Below are 16,198 nucleotides of genomic sequence, written 5' to 3' on the forward strand. Positions count from 1 at the left end.
TATATATATATATTTTATATATATATATATACGAGTATCTTATATATGTTCTAGATATATATACAAAGTTCAAATTCGAAGAGGAAACCCTGGACAACAAACGCGAGGTAATCAGATCTGTTCGCGTTGCTTGAAATCTCCAAAAATGTTTGCACTTCAAATGAGATAAATATATATTCGCGCGTCGAAGAGAAAGAAAGCGAAGATGCTTGTTGCAAAAGTGCAAACAACGCGGCATACTAAATACGTGATTGCTGCGCATGCGCAACCTTTACTAGTCTTCCTTCCGGCAGTTTCGGCTTTTTTGCTTGAGACTTCCGGCTTTAGTGTTTAGTCTTGTCGTAGATACTGCTGAGATTATGTGTTCTGTCAGACGAGATGGACAATTTCTCTTGGATGGGAAAATACATAAGTAAGAAAATTAACATATTGGACTACTGCTTACGTTGTGGCCTTACGAAATTCTACCGTGATTGGTCAATTCGCTTACTACTTATGTTTTACTGCTTAAGTTTTTTGGTGTGCCATACGATTCACGTGGGTCGCGTGGTATGATGTGATTGCTAACCTTAATCGGTTCACGCTGATGTTGAGTCTGTTTCTTTTCATTTTAGTATGGGTGAGGAGACAGCGGCGTTTAAGATCGCCGTCAATCCAGTTAATCACGTATTAGGTAAGATTCACACGATCAGTCCAGTTCAAATTTTACGTCACTTTTATTTTTAGTTTCTAAAACGTTCTACTTCGGAACGCAAGACAATTATTGGAGCGAGTGTTTAAGTTTGCTCCTTTTTTTTTTAATTAATTGTTTTTCTTTTTATTTTTATAGTTTATATTTATTTTATTTTATTTTCTGTATTGCTCTGTTTGTCGATACTTCCTTATGCTTGTTGCATCATACAACGTCAAGTCGGATATTCAGGACAATTATCCCAGATGTTTTGTCATAAACAATGAATAAAGATACTTCCGACGATAATACTATGCAATTTAGCGTGTCACATTGTTATGTTAAGTGTGGATGTAAAAAATACCTAAGTTACTAAGAAACAAATGAAACTCTTTCAATAATTTCATCAGTTTGCAACCAACGTATTGAATTGGTATTGATCTAACTTGTTTTTTTGAACTTATGTATATCTCTTGAAATATCGAAAATAAATGTTGAATAGATGTTGCTGTAAAACTAGTTAAATGGAGACTTCCATCGTAACGTTAATTTGTTTTAACCGTCAATATTTAAAACTTCTAAATAGCTGTCTAGATATCGATATTTTGGCAGATTTATCATAAAGTTTAATTTAGCATAAAATGTGTAACATCAAATTTAATTTTATATAAAATGATGTAATTTAACGAAATAAAGCAATGTAATGTTAATTATGACAATAAATAATTATTGTTTTAAATTATGAATTTAACAATTTTTTTAGTATCTATCTTTTCTATTAGATGGAGTAGTTATTGTTGTAATTGTAGATATTAAGTTCCATTTAAACATTAACATTACATAATGTCGATATTAAAGACAATATATAAAAATATGATTTTGTTTATATCATTTATCTGAATTTGAAATCTTCTACAGACGTGCTGGTAGTAGCTGAGATAATTAATTCTGAAAAGAAAGATATAATGATATCATGGAACAAAATTTGGAATAACGAGTCGGATGTTTACTTGTTTGATAAAGATTACAAATTATTGGGACAATATAATAATGAAATTACTCGGTATCTGGCAAGGACGATAAATCCCCTACTTTATGGTATATATTTTTATACTCTGTAAATATTTTTATTATTATTAAAGTATAAAAAATTTAGAGATTGATATTAAATATAGCTGTTTTTTTGTTAAATACGTTAAAACCAACTAAGATATATCTTGCTATGAATGTAATTCACCTTAATTCACCTATATTCTTTATTATTATATAATTTTATTATTATTAGGCGGTGCCTGTCCTTATGAAAGGACAGAAATCGATCACTGGATATCCTGTGCCCTAGTATTGCAAAATAAACAAATAAACAAGGAGCTTTTAAACTATTTGAATGATGTGTTAATAGCACGGACATGGCTGGTCACCAAAAGATTAACATTGGCTGATATTCATGTGTTTTGCGCTTTGCATCGTCACGAATATATAAAATCATATGCAAAAGATTATTGTAACATTACTAGATGGTACAAGCATATGGAATCGCTTCCTGTTTTCAATAATGCAATATCTATGATTGCAAAAAATTGTTCTTCAACTTCGAAACCAAAAGATGTAAGTTCACAAAAAGAAAAATCTGATGCCAAGCAGACGAAAACAAGGAAACAAGAGGGCAAATTTATTGATCTTCCTGGAGCAGAAATGGGCAAAGTAAAGTTGTACAGTACAATAAAATAGTTTGATTTTTAAACTTTTATAACTTTAAAAAATGTTTTTGTTATTTACTTCTGTAGGTAGTAGTAAGATTTCCACCAGAAGCAAGTGGCTACCTGCACATTGGCCATGCCAAAGCAGCTCTTTTAAATCAGTATTATGCTGAGACTTTTCAAGGACAACTTATCATGAGATTTGATGATACAAATCCAGCGAAGGAGACTATAGAATTTGAGGAAGCTATATTGGAAGATTTAAAATTACTGCAAATTAAACCTGACCGTTTTACGCATACTTCGGATTACTTTCACATATTAGAAGATTATTGTACTACACTAATTAAGGATGGAAAGGCATACCTGGATTGTACCCCGGCGAATCTTATGAAAGAACAACGGGATAAAAGATTGAAATCTGAATATCGAGATCTCTGTAAATAATAATTTTTCAGAAAAAAGCATTAATTTTATAACTATCTCGATTCTAATAATAGCATTCCGCCTTTATAGCCTCTTCCGAAAATCTGAAATTGTGGGAAGAAATGAAACGTGGTACCAAGATGGGCCAAGAATATTGTGTCAGAGCAAAGATTGATTATCAGTCAACAAACGGATGTATGCGCGATCCTACAATTTACCGTTGCAAATTAGAATCTCATCCACGTACTGGAAACAAATACAAGTATTTATATTTCTTAATATTTTAGCATGATGTACTATTAATTAAAATAACTTGAAATACTCAATTATAATTATAAAACATCTTAACATTTGATTACTTTGTTAATGTTAAAATAAACATTAATTACATTAGTTATTTTTATAACAAATTATTTTATACTAATATAAATTTGATTAATAATGTTGCTATACAATATAAATATTAATATTAGTAGTTTAAAAATACAATTTTATAGAATATATATATATACACACACACACATAATATATAGATTGTTTTTAATCTATTTGTATTAGGGTATATCCTACGTATGATTTTGCCTGTCCAATTGTTGATGTTATCGAGAATGTTACTCACACTCTACGAACAACAGAGTATCACGATAGAGATGCTCAATTTTATTGGATAATCGAAGCTTTGGGACTGCGTCGCCCGTACATTTGGGAATATTCACGGTTAAACATGACTTATACGGTTTTATCTAAACGAAAATTAACTTGGTTTGTAAATGAAGGTCTAGTCGATGGCTGGGACGATCCACGCTTTCCGACAGTGAGAGGCATTCTAAGACGAGGAATGACAGTCGAGGGTCTGAAACAATTCATCATCGCACAAGGTAGTTCGAAATCTGTAGTCTTTATGGAATGGGACAAAATATGGGCTTTTAATAAAAAAGTCATTGATCCAGTTGCGATTAGGTAATGAAAATGTAATTAAGAATTTGATAATAGAATGGTAACATAGATATTTTTTAAAATATCTGTAATTTTAGGTATACTGCACTGAATTATAATGAACTAATATCGGTTAATGTAATAGATGCTAAAGAAGAGTGGTTGATTGTGCAAAATCATCCTAAAGATTCATCTAAAGGTACCAAACAAGTGCGCGTAGGCTCGAAAATTTTGATAGAAAAGGAAGATGCTGAAAGATTAATTGAAGGACAGAATGCGACCTTTATTAATTGGGGTAACATAATGATACAAAAGATAAATAAATATAATGGCAATATAATAGATGTGCAAGCACGATTGAATCTAGAGGACAAAAATTATAAAAATACTTTGAAGATCACGTGGCTGGCTGAATCATTACCTACATCTGATTCAAATGCAGAAAAGTCAAATCCAATAAAATGTTACGCTGTTTATTTTAATCACATTATGAGCGTACCGGTTTTGGGCAAGGACGACGATTTTAAAAACTTTGTTGCTAAAAATACAAGAGTAAAGAATTTTTTTACTTGCAAACAAATAAACTGATAATTATGTTATATATTACTAATTGCATACAAAAATTCTTATTTTAGAAAGAAATTCGAATGCTGGGTGAAGTAGAATTGAAACGCGTGAAAAAGGGAGAGATAATTCAGCTTCAGAGGAAGGGATTTTTTATTTGTGATATTCCGTATGAATCTAGTTCTTATTCGACACGGGAACCACCTATTGTATTGTTCCATATACCTGATGGGCATACGACAACACCTTATATGACACCTGTGGTATCTAATAATCAACAGGTAAAATCAATATACCTTATTTTCTATAATTATTATCTTATTATTTATAAATAATAAATGTACGATTTATAATGCCAATATTAATAATTTATCATATGAAAATGACAAAAAGTAAAGTTGATATTATTTTGCAACTATACAAAGTGTATTATTTATCATTTTCAAAAGTAAAAAAAAAAAATATTTTTAGGAAAGTAAAGTGCAACATATGAAAACTCTTGATATAATATATAGAAATCCTTTAGAAAAAATAGAAGAAGCAATAGTTAAATACGATAAAACCATAATATTAGATCCTTCTTGGAAGGACAAGATTCAAAGTCTTATGAAAGAATTAGGACTAATAATACCTTATGATGCAGTTAATGGAACGCTTAGAATTTCAACAGATTCAATGATGTATCCACTATACTTAAAAGAGAAAAACGAAGAATATGTAGACGAAGTATATACTGATATAGAAGATTATTTTCAGAGATTAATGGATATGCATTTCTATAGAATGTTATTGCTATTGTCGGTTTACAATTTGATATTTAAAGATCCAGACACCGACGATCCATTGGTATGCATGTCTGTAGCCATAAAGGCACAATTCGATAAAGTGCAGTTTTTAAAGAATTTAAAAGCTGATAAGAGCAAAATCGTTCAAGAAGAGAAAATACTCTCAGACTTGAAAAAAAATTATAAGATAATGAATGGTCAGGATTGGAAACCTGAGCTTTCTGAATCTAATGGTACTGAAAGCAATGTATACTCAGATCAAAAGGTAGATCCAGAAATAGAAGAAATATTTGAAAGATATAAGAAACAAGGTCATACAAAAGAATATATTTTGTATATGGTGGATATTCAAAAAAGCATATATGAATATCTTAGAATAGCGAAGGAAAGTATGTTTAACAAAAGATGTTGGACATATGGACAAACTGGACCAACAGAAGATTTTGGAGCTTATCTTAAAACAAGAACAAAGCTACTATTCGAAAAAATAAAAAAGCAGAGTGACGAAGTACGAGATCTAAAAAATTCAGAAGCCGACAAGAGCATTATTGAGAAAGAAGTAAAGGTTCTCTTGACATTAAAAAGTGACTATAAAATTGTGAGTGGTAAGGATTGGAAATTGGCTGACACTAAAGTTGCTAGTACTGAAAGCAAAATAAAGTCAGGAAATCAAGAAATTTCGGAAGCGGAGAAAATATCCGAGGAAATAAAGAAGCAAGGCGACAAAGTACGAAATTTAAAAAGCTCGAAAGCTGACAAGAGCATTATTGATCAAGAAGTGAAAGTTCTTTTAAGCTTGAAAAGTGACTATAAAAATGCGATCGGTCAGGATTGGAAACCAGCTGATATTAAAGTTGCTAGTATTGAAAGCAAGATAAAGCCAGAAAACCAAGACATTTCAGAAGCGGAGAAAATATCCGAAGAAATAAAGAAGCAAGGCGACAAAGTAAGAAATTTAAAAAGCTCGAAGGCTGGCAAGAGCATTATTGATCAAGAAGTGAAAGTTCTCTTAAGCTTGAAAAGTGACTATAAAAATACGACTGGTCAGGATTGGAAATCAACTGATACTAAAGTTGTTAGTACTGAAAGCAAGATAAAGCCAGAAAACCAAGACATTTCAGAAGCGGAGAAAATATCCGAAGAAATAAAGAAGCAAGGCGACAAAGTAAGAAATTTAAAAAGCTCGAAAGCTGGCAAGAGCATTATTGATCAAGAAGTGAAGGTTCTCTTAAGCTTGAAAAGTGACTATAAAAATGCGACTGGTCAGGATTGGAAACCAACTGATACTAAAGTTGCTAGTACTGAAAGCAAGATAAAGCCAGGAAACGAAGAAATTTCAGAAGCAGAGAAGATATCCGAAGAAATAAAGAAGCAGGGTGACAAAGTACGAAATATAAAAAGTTCAAAAGCTGAAAAGAGCATTATTGATCAAGAAGTGAAGGTTCTCTTAAGTTTGAAAAGTGATTATAAAAATGCGACTGGTCAGGATTGGAAACCAGCTGATACTAAAGTTGCTAGTACTGAAAGCAAAATAAAGCCAGGAAACCAAGACATTTCAGAAGCAGAGAAGATATCCGAAGAAATAAAGAAGCAGGGTGACAAAGTACGAAATCTAAAAAGCTCGAAAGCTGACAAGAGCATTATTGATCAAGAAGTGAAGGTTCTCTTAAGCTTGAAAAGTGATTATAAAAATACGACTGGTCAAGATTGGAAACCAGTTGATACTAAAGTTACTGAAAGCAAGTTAAAGTCAGAAAACCAAGAAATTTCAGAAGCAGAGAAGATATCCGAAGAAATAAAGAAGCAGGGTGACAAAGTACGAAATCTAAAAAGTTCAAAAGCTGAAAAGAGCATTATTGATCAAGAAGTGAAGATTCTATTAAGTTTGAAAAGTGACTATAAAAGTCTGACTGGTCAAGATTGGAAGCCCGTGAATTCGGATGCGGTATCAAAAAAAGAAAAGCAAAATATTTCTAAGCTTGAAAAGACGCTGGAGAAAGAAGTTGCAAAAAACGCGAACAATAAGGACTCTGATTCAAACAAAACAGGCACTAGATTAGGATTGGAAGCGAAGAAAGAGGAGAACTTTACTGATTGGTATTCGCAAGTTATTACGAAAAGCGGAATGATTGAATATTATGACGTGTCAGGATGTTATATTCTTCGTCCGTGGAGTTTCTCGATTTGGAAGATAATAAAAGAGTTCATCGACAAAGAGATAACGGACACTGGTGTTCAAGAATGTTACTTCCCGATCTTCGTTACTCGTAGCGTATTAGAAAAAGAAAAGGCGCACATAGCAGACTTTGCGCCGGAAGTCGCGTGGGTAACGAAATATGGTGAAACTGATTTGGCGGAACCTATAGCTATACGACCCACTTCGGAGACTATTATGTATCCAGCTTATGCCAAATGGCTGAGGTCAGACACTGAGTTACCACTTAGGCTCAATCAATGGAATAATGTTGTGGTAAATGCTATTTATCGTGATTGGTATTTTTTCCTTGTTTTAATTCTGCTTCATTTCAATTATTTTATTTATGTTTACAGAGATGGGAATTTAAAGATCCTAAACCTTTCTTACGCACCAGAGAATTTTTATGGCAGGAGGGCCATACCGCGTTTGCTACTAAGGCAGAAGCAGAGGCGGAAGTATTAATGATTTTAGACTTATATGCTAGGGTGTACGAGGATTTGTTAGCGGTACCCGTCATTAAAGGTCGCAAGACTGAAAAGGAGAAATTCGCGGGTGGCGAATATACCACTACCGTCGAAGCGTTTATTCCGATTAATGGTCGCGCAATACAGGGAGCGACAAGCCATTATTTAGGACAAAACTTTTCGAAGATGTTTAATATTCAAGTAGAAGGTATCGCGGGCCGAGAAGAAAAGACGTTTGTCTATCAAAATTCATGGGGTTTAACCACACGAACGATTGGAGTCATGATAATGGTCAATACAATTATTCATCGTTATGTGTATAGACAATATATGATATATATTATATTTTATATATATTCTTTTGTAAATAATCAAATAAACAAATATTTATTTAGGTACACGGAGATGATCGAGGTTTAGTATTGCCTCCAAATGTAGCACCTATACAAATCATTGTGATTCCCTGCGGTATAGCCGTGAACATGGATGAACACACAAAAGAGAATATTCTAAAGAAATGTGATTGGCTAGTTCGTCATTTGGGTCAAGAGGGTAAATTTAGAGTGAAAAGTGATTGTAGACTTAATCGAACACCTGGATGGAAATTCAACCACTGGGAGCTAAAAGGCGTGCCAATAAGGCTTGAAGTGGGTCCAAAGGATTTGTTGAAAAATCAAGTAACAGTTGTACGAAGAGATAACTTTCAGCGAACAACTATCGAAATATGCAACGATAACATAATTACTCCATTAACTTCAATATTGAATGATGTACAAAAGCAATTATTATCGAGGTATTGTAACAAAACGCTTAGCATTCATTATGCATTCATAATGTATATGAGTAATAATATTTCATCTGTTTGTTTATAGAGCGAGAAGTAAGTTAAACGAGCATATTAAAAAAGTAGAAAAGTGGGGTGATTTTAACCCCGAGCTTAATAAAAAGAATTTGTTATTGGCACCTTTTTGTGGAGATCCGGCATGTGAAGATAAGATTAAGGAGGATAGTAAGGAAGATAGAAGGTAAAATTCCTTCTTTTGTATATAAAAAAAATTTTATATGCTTCTATATGTTGCTTATCATTATTTAAGAAAAAAGGTACATTTGGAAAATATTAAAATATTGATTTAAAAAACAAATTTTTATAAAAAAAAAATTATATATTTTACATATTTTAAATTTACATTAGTTTGAATGAACTTTGTATAAATTATTCTTTCTTTATATTACTAATTTGAAAATCTAAACGTAAATTAATTTTATTAAAAAAAGATATGAACTTAATTTAATTTAGTTTTGAGAAAAGTTACTACATATAAATAACATACTTGAATTATATTGAACAGCAATCCTTCCTTTTTTATTCTCTCAATTTAAATTTTTTATTTTATGATTAATTACAGTGAAAGCGCAGAAAGTGGATCATTAATGGGCGCCAAGAGTCTGTGTATACCATTTGATCAGCCAGAAATGATAAGACCACTCAATGAACTAAAATGTATTCACCATAGTTGCAAAAATAAGCCGAAGTTCTATACACTTTTCGGACGTAGTTATTAATGCATCTACATAAAAGTAAGGTTTATGTATAATGTTTAATAAATTTTTCTGTAATTTTTTATATGTAAGTAATATGGAATTTTACTGATTTATTGATTTTTCTTCAATCTGCGAGATTAAAAATGTTTTATTGTGCATATTCAAACTTTTGTTTAATAATATTGTGTGCATGTATTTAATAATATAAATTCATTCTCATGTTTATTTTCATTTAATTTTTGTTATCCACTCCAGTACATTGTCTATTTAATTTAACTTTTATTTATTAACTTTTATTCTTTTTGTGACACCTCACTTTTTTTTTTATTTATGAATATAAAATCACATAATGAACGAAATTATGATTAATGATAGGCTTATATCAATATTCTTCAAGAATGTAGTTACAAAGTAATAAAGTAAATCACGCACTTAGACGAAATTAATAGCAATAGTGTGTTTTTTGTACGAATTCATATAGCATCGATCGCTAAGGAACATCCTAAAAACATCCAGATGATATCCCTATGTCTTAAGAACGTTTCCAGGATATCTCTTGGATAAAATGTGCTGTGGTAAAGAATGTAGCTAGCAAACATCGTCCAAAAATTGATTCGCGATTCATGACTGCGCGGTGAGAAGTTACCAGAGATCCGCACGCATGATCGATCTCACGCGTTGATTGTTTTTCACTTCCAAATATAATGGCTGCGCTCGAATGAGACGCAGATCCTTACCTTCCTTCCGTTGCACCAGGCACAAGCTGGTCCAAAATTCTAGTGCTCGCAATCGCTTCAAATGATCGAACAGATCCGCATTGTCGCCGTAAGCGTCGACGTAGTAGTGAGACATCATTCCATTGTGATACTCGGTGATGCTTCGTGTACCGCTGAAATCGCATCAACGAAACTTGCCATCGCCGAACGAGAAATAACGCGCGTGAACGCGAACGGAGCAAGATAGAGAAATTCTCAGTGAATCCTGTAAGCATTTCCCACTTGTCGAGGTGAGAAGACGATCGAAAACTCAACTAACTACCCGTCCTCGGAAGGGGAAGGGTCAGTGATGAGGGGTCGATGAAGGATCATTGGCATGGCCAAGCGACTCAGCCCTCGAAACTCGGAAGTGAACGCTCTTGAGCAGCGGGGCTATCTTATAGGCAAGAAGATCGGACAGGTTGTTCATTGTTTCCATTTGTTTTTCATTCCTTTTAATACTTTATGTCTTCTTCCTGCGTCTTCACCCATTCTCACTGTAGCTAGAGCTTCCTTCAATTTATATAACGCAAAATATATAGGAAGGATCCCCTTTTTATTTGTCTCTCTTTTGATAAGTGATTTATTTCAACCAAACATTTAATCAACCTCTTGATTATTTTCTAATTTATATTTATTTACAGGTTCCACGAGATGGATCAAGTTAAAAGATTCTTTGTATCATTATATTGTATAAAACTACTAGGTGGGAATATTCATTTTTTTAAATTAGACATCTCCTCTTTCAGGGCTCTTACGCAACCGTTCATCTGGCAGAATATATCGATGGAGCGAGCTCGAAAAAGATGCGTCTGGCTTGTAAGATCTTTGATAAGGAGAAAGCGCCAGACGATTTCTTAGACAAGTTTTTTCCCCGGGAGCTTGAGATTTTAACAAAGATAGAAAATCCGCATATCATTCAAGTAAGAATAACCAGAAAAATCCTCGCTCATCTCATGATTGATAAGAAACGAACAATTCTGATGGAAATCCACGTTACATACTTTTTTTTCTTTTCTTTCAAAACTGACTAAGGTCAAGAATCTTCAATCAGCAATCCTCTCTCAAACGAGCAAACATAGTTTACATCATTATTTGACAATACATGAATAAAATAAAACTTAACGGTATTGAAAATAACTTCAAGCACGGGAGATTCTTGGAACTTTAGTGTAATAAAGTTATGTGGGCGATAAAGGATCAGTTTTTAATACGATTAGTAATTGTAGTTCATTTGATTATATTTTACCCAATTCTGCCATTACCGCATCAGCAATCTTAATCGCGTCATCCGTCGAGCACAGGTGCACAGCATCCTGCAACGCGGTCCGCGCGTCTTCATCTTCATGCGCTATGCCGATAATGGCGATCTTCTGGATTTCGTGAAAAGTAACGGCGTAGTGCCGGAACAACAGTCGCGATTGTGGTTTCGTCAGATGGCGTCCGGCTTGCACTACCTGCACAGCAAGAATATCGCCCACCGGGATCTCAAGTGCGAGAACATATTGCTCTCGCGGAAGTTCAATGTGAAACTGGCGGACTTTGGTTTTGCCAGGTTCTGCATGGACCACGAGGGCAAGCGGGTTCTCAGCCAGACATACTGCGGTTCGGCGGCCTATGCCGCGCCGGAAGTCGTCGCCGGTACTCCGTACAATCCGAAATTGGCGGACGTTTGGTCGCTCGGTATTATCCTCTTCATCATGTTGAACGGAACGATGCCGTTCGACGATGAGAATCTACCGAAGCTCCTCAAAGACCAGATATCGCGCAATTGGGTGTTCAGGTCCCGCGTCCGCGACACCGTGTCCACGCTGGCGAAGAGCATCGTCCGGCAGATCCTCGAACCGGACATCACTCTCAGACTTACGCTCGAGAGGGTGCTGGGCCACGAGTGGGTGAGAGCAAGGAAGGATAGAACAGGCTTCCTTGCCGGAAGACTCGTCCATTCAGCGCCGCCGAGTCATACTCCGGTTACGATAAACAATATAATAGTAGCGTTATATTCAAGGTTCTTAGTCTCTACAGTGGATTATGTATTTTTTTTTGTATACAAATCTTCAATTTCTTTAATAAGTTTTTATATTAGAAAATTGATATAAAATGTATAGAGGGGTCTCCTTTTTTATTTGTTTTTCGATAATAAAAATGAATATTTAATTTACAAATCTTTGATGAAATTGCAACTTAAAATTTATTACAGTTATCTATTAATCCAATTAGAAAAATTCTCAATATATCTGAAAAATGTAATAGTTACAATCTGTAAAAAAAACTAATTTATCTTGATGTGTAAAGATAAATTTACATTACATTTGTCATAATCCGATTCAGTAAGAAACCAGGAATCTTGATGAACGATATTTGCAAGACAATCAAAGTTTCTTTAAACAAAGGATTTTCGTATAAAATTACAAAGATTAGTTTACTTTTAAACGAACAATTATTCATGGAATTTACAATAAATCCGAGGAATAATTGCAACATTCCACGTAATAATTATTTTGAAGCGTAACGATTTGTCGCCTATGCAATTAGATGTGTGGAGGCGGTAACTTGGGCGGGTCGGGAACCGGAAACGTACCTGTCGTAACGAGGGCACAACCCGCATTAAAAAATTCGGAAAATCAGACTCAACCGTCCTCGAAGATGGTAAATACCTCAAGGAAAGATCCACAGCCTATCACCGTGGGATAAGAAGATTCGCAAAAAGAATCAATCGATACATTAACAATCAAAATATGAGATTATAGTGACTAACAATTTCAAACTATTGTTTTTGAAGATATTTACACTTGTCTTTACTAATATATTTTTTAATTTTCTATTTGCACGACCAATGAAACTTACACGGATGTTAACGTATTGTTGTTAAATAAAGATCACAACAATTCGATATAAACCACGTATCGAATACGAGGAAAATTTAATCGATTAATGTTAAATGTTATTCAATAATTAATTTCTATATTTTTCTACAAATTGTCTGATTATCGTATATTGTCAATTTCATGGCACGATAGATACAGAATAGAAATTGAAAAATTTGTCAAATACATTAATAAGTTTTATTGTACAGTTACTGTCTAGTAATATACAAAACTATACTTTTTTTTGGTTACATACACATATAACGGGATATCTCCTATGAATATAATATATAAAGATACAGGTGATATATTTCTTCTTCTACATCTAATTTACATTAAAATAACAAATAATTTACACGATTCGATCTCTTGCGCTGTAAAGTCGAGCTCGGTTAGTATAGCACCTTGGGATACTGAAGAGGACACTGACACGCATTATGAGAGGGAGGATTACAAGAAATAAGTCTCTAGACATAAAAGAAATCGCTGAAATTGAATTTTCAAGATTTACGGCCGTATATGAACCATTCGAAACCACGGGCGGTTTTATTCTATGGTGATTTTATGCTTCCTTAATTTTATTAAAGAGAGGATGAAAATCGATTTTTTTTTCTTTGTTACAAAGTGTTGCCTAATACCACGATATGTTTTGTAGATTTTTTTATTTGTGCAGACTTGATGTATTTGTTCCTAAATTCGATATTTATTCAAGGCGATAGATTTCTCTAAGTAGAAAAAGTTTCGTATAAAAGTATATCTTTGTAAAATAGTTCCACAAATATCTATTTATAAAATCATTGTAAATATAGAAAACGGATTATTTTTTCCTGGAAAAGAGGCCATGATTATAACGGTTGTCAACATTGTTAGTATACCTTGTAAATAAGGTAAACACATTGGTAAACATTCTGAAGTAGCCTCCTGTCGAATAAAAATAACTAATCGCTAAAATTCTTCCGCTTGTGCGTAGAAGGGACAAAATATTTTATTTACAGCATATTAGTGTTAAAATGTGATAAATACGACCAGATTTAAGTATTTTTACAAATGTACTAGCATGCAAAAACGTCGATCCTTGAACAGACACATAACGAGCGCGACGTATGTAGGTAATGCTCAGAGCGCATTTCATCATCGCTTCTCAGAATATGTTAGAACCCGTTTCGATTTTATGCACTCATTGCAGTACTGGATTAAGCCCATCCACCAGTCAATTTGTGGAACAAGTCTTCGTTCAATGTTTGATTCGCCTCCTTCGAACGCATCGATAGAAAGATATAGCCTCCTATGAATTCATGGACAACTTTGCAGTCTGCCGATTGGCATTCAAAAATGATATTCTCTTCTTCGAATTGTACCATCATGTGCTTTACTTCCCAGTTAACATTCCACGCCTGTTAAAGAGATCGTTCACTTTCATCTTGTATTCAAAAATATATTCTTTACTAAGTTTTTAAAATTACAGATTTTAGTCAATTTCACTTTTCTGTGCAAAAATTATTTATTGTCACTTTTCGATTTTCAACATTACATTTTTGCTAAATTAAAGGAATATTCATGAATAAAAATCTATAGGAGAGGACACGTAAATGAATACATACCTTCATAGTATTATACCTCCAAGTCTTTAAATGATCGCCAGTGTGAAGGTCCATCCGCATTAACCTGTTATTGGCGATACCTAGTAGCTCATCTTTGCTCTTACCAGTAAATCGCACGATGAAGAGCGAGATACCATATTCCGGCAAGGACTGCCAGGCTTTGATATAATTCAGCTTCGCTTCGACAAGGGGCAGGTCTTTAACGTTCGCGTGTGCTTCCAAGATCCTTTGAACCAACTACGTGAAGAAAATAAGTATCAGTATAATGTTAGTTCATTATTTGATTATTCAATCATGAAGATTATTTGAATGCGAATGATTTATTACCTTTCCTTTGAATTTCTTTGCGAATCGAGGCGCGACATAGTCTTCCGGTACAATATCTAAAGCATTCGGATTGATGGCTGGCGCGGGTGCGGGCCTCTGCAGTTGTAGAAAAGCTGTGATACTGTTGACCTCGCTCTCGTAAGACGCGTCGGCGAGGGTACGGCCTTTAGCCGCTAATCTGCACGCGGCCATCCATTTTGCGTATTGTTGTTCCTGGAATGATAAAAAATGATAATGAAATCAAGCTCAAATGCGAATATCTATATGTTGAATCAGTTCTAATATTTAGATTGTGTTTCAAAATTCACTATCAGCGCTGAAAATCCTATCGTTTACGTTACTAGATTACATGTACATAGATTTTCAGTACTGTCGGTGAATTTTGGAACACAGCCTTACAGTTTTCACTTTTTGAAGCTTAAACTCGTGAGAACTCATTCGCTTTCGACGCAACGTATTAACAATATTTGACGTGTGGCCAAACGCCAACATATGACAAGTATTAATGTACGTTTAAGAACGGTTAATTCAATAATGTTGGCAACGATACGCCACGTTAACTCAAATTAATCCACTTACGTTGTCGCATCTTATCCACATCTCAGTCATGCCTTCAGCACTGGGTACCTCCAGTCTGATTCCGTAGCGACCTTGCGACAAATGCACATCTGGCGTGACCTCGCAGCCGCGCAAATTGATCACGTAGACTGGCGACTCCGAGCCGCCTGTCTCCTCCCTGCTCTTGTAGAGCCTGAGCTGGAGATCGCGACACGTAAACCAATAACGTTTGAAGGCCTTCAATGTGAAACGTTTCGGTTTAAAGAAACGCAGCTCGTCACAGAGCTCGGGCACCTGCGTGATATCACTGGGCCCGTTGCTGATGTTGCTGCCTTCCAGGGTCACCTGTAGATCCGTCAAGGCCGCATCGATGTCATCTTCAACGGGCGAAGTTGCTCCGTTGCTGTCGTACGTGGGCTGCGGTACGCTCGCCTGAAGATTCACTTGTACCTGTAACGGAGAAGCGCAGGTAACATCAATTGTAATTTTTTTCTTTCATTCTTTCCTCTCTGTTCATCATTCACTGTGAGGACGGGGACAGTAGGTATATAAGAAGTACAAAAGATATTTTGTGGGTCGAGACGAGATGATCGCATCCTTTCTTGGTCGTTTATCGCATGATGACTATGGTAGAACACCGACTGGCGAAGCAATCGGTTCAAGGACGCGGTTATTTGCATGATTATGCGTCGCGTGGGGTTTATCCCTCGCAATGGAGCGGCATAAATATATTAAGATGGGCGAACCAGCACGGTGAATCGTATAGTTGCAAAGAATGGAAAGAATATCAAAAACCGAGATATGAA

General features: G+C 34.5%; 3 protein-coding genes across 3 annotated transcripts in view; 2 read left to right on the plus strand and 1 right to left on the minus strand.

The window, feature by feature from the left end:
- The first annotated feature begins 339 nt into the window (after window positions 1-339).
- LOC108745510 (bifunctional glutamate/proline--tRNA ligase) lies at window positions 340-10,857 on the plus strand. The gene is made up of 15 exons (XM_018481683.1): window positions 340-412; window positions 615-673; window positions 1,589-1,768; window positions 1,956-2,374; window positions 2,458-2,809; window positions 2,887-3,058; window positions 3,355-3,756; window positions 3,831-4,284; window positions 4,368-4,577; window positions 4,768-7,551; window positions 7,632-8,033; window positions 8,138-8,535; window positions 8,615-8,767; window positions 9,149-9,320; window positions 10,789-10,857. Exons 1-14 carry the CDS (start codon window positions 360-362, stop codon window positions 9,303-9,305), a joined length of 6,195 nt encoding a protein of 2,064 aa, XP_018337185.1. The 5' UTR covers window positions 340-359; the 3' UTR covers window positions 9,306-9,320; window positions 10,789-10,857.
- LOC108745513 (testis-specific serine/threonine-protein kinase 1) lies at window positions 10,368-12,953 on the plus strand. The gene is made up of 4 exons (XM_018481690.1): window positions 10,368-10,460; window positions 10,789-10,962; window positions 11,344-12,009; window positions 12,575-12,953. Exons 1-4 carry the CDS (start codon window positions 10,377-10,379, stop codon window positions 12,731-12,733), a joined length of 1,083 nt encoding a protein of 360 aa, XP_018337192.1. The 5' UTR covers window positions 10,368-10,376; the 3' UTR covers window positions 12,734-12,953.
- A 242-nt stretch (window positions 12,954-13,195) lies between these two features.
- The window catches only part of LOC108745529 (unc-112-related protein-like), a 46,168-nt gene continuing 43,165 nt past the window's right edge, over window positions 13,196-16,198 (minus strand). Inside the window, exons 5-8 of the mRNA XM_018481711.1 lie at window positions 15,414-15,842; window positions 14,835-15,047; window positions 14,508-14,744; window positions 13,196-14,300 (exon numbers count right to left, since the gene is read on the minus strand). Of these exons, the coding sequence (XP_018337213.1) occupies window positions 14,100-14,300; window positions 14,508-14,744; window positions 14,835-15,047; window positions 15,414-15,842 (1,080 nt within the window). The 3' untranslated portion in view covers window positions 13,196-14,099. The remainder of the gene's footprint in view (window positions 14,301-14,507; window positions 14,745-14,834; window positions 15,048-15,413; window positions 15,843-16,198) is intronic.

The sequence above is a fragment of the Trachymyrmex septentrionalis genome, unplaced genomic scaffold (genome assembly GCF_001594115.1).
Source record: "Trachymyrmex septentrionalis isolate Tsep2-gDNA-1 unplaced genomic scaffold, Tsep1.0 scaffold14, whole genome shotgun sequence".
Classification (NCBI taxonomy): Eukaryota; Metazoa; Arthropoda; class Insecta; order Hymenoptera; family Formicidae; genus Trachymyrmex; species Trachymyrmex septentrionalis.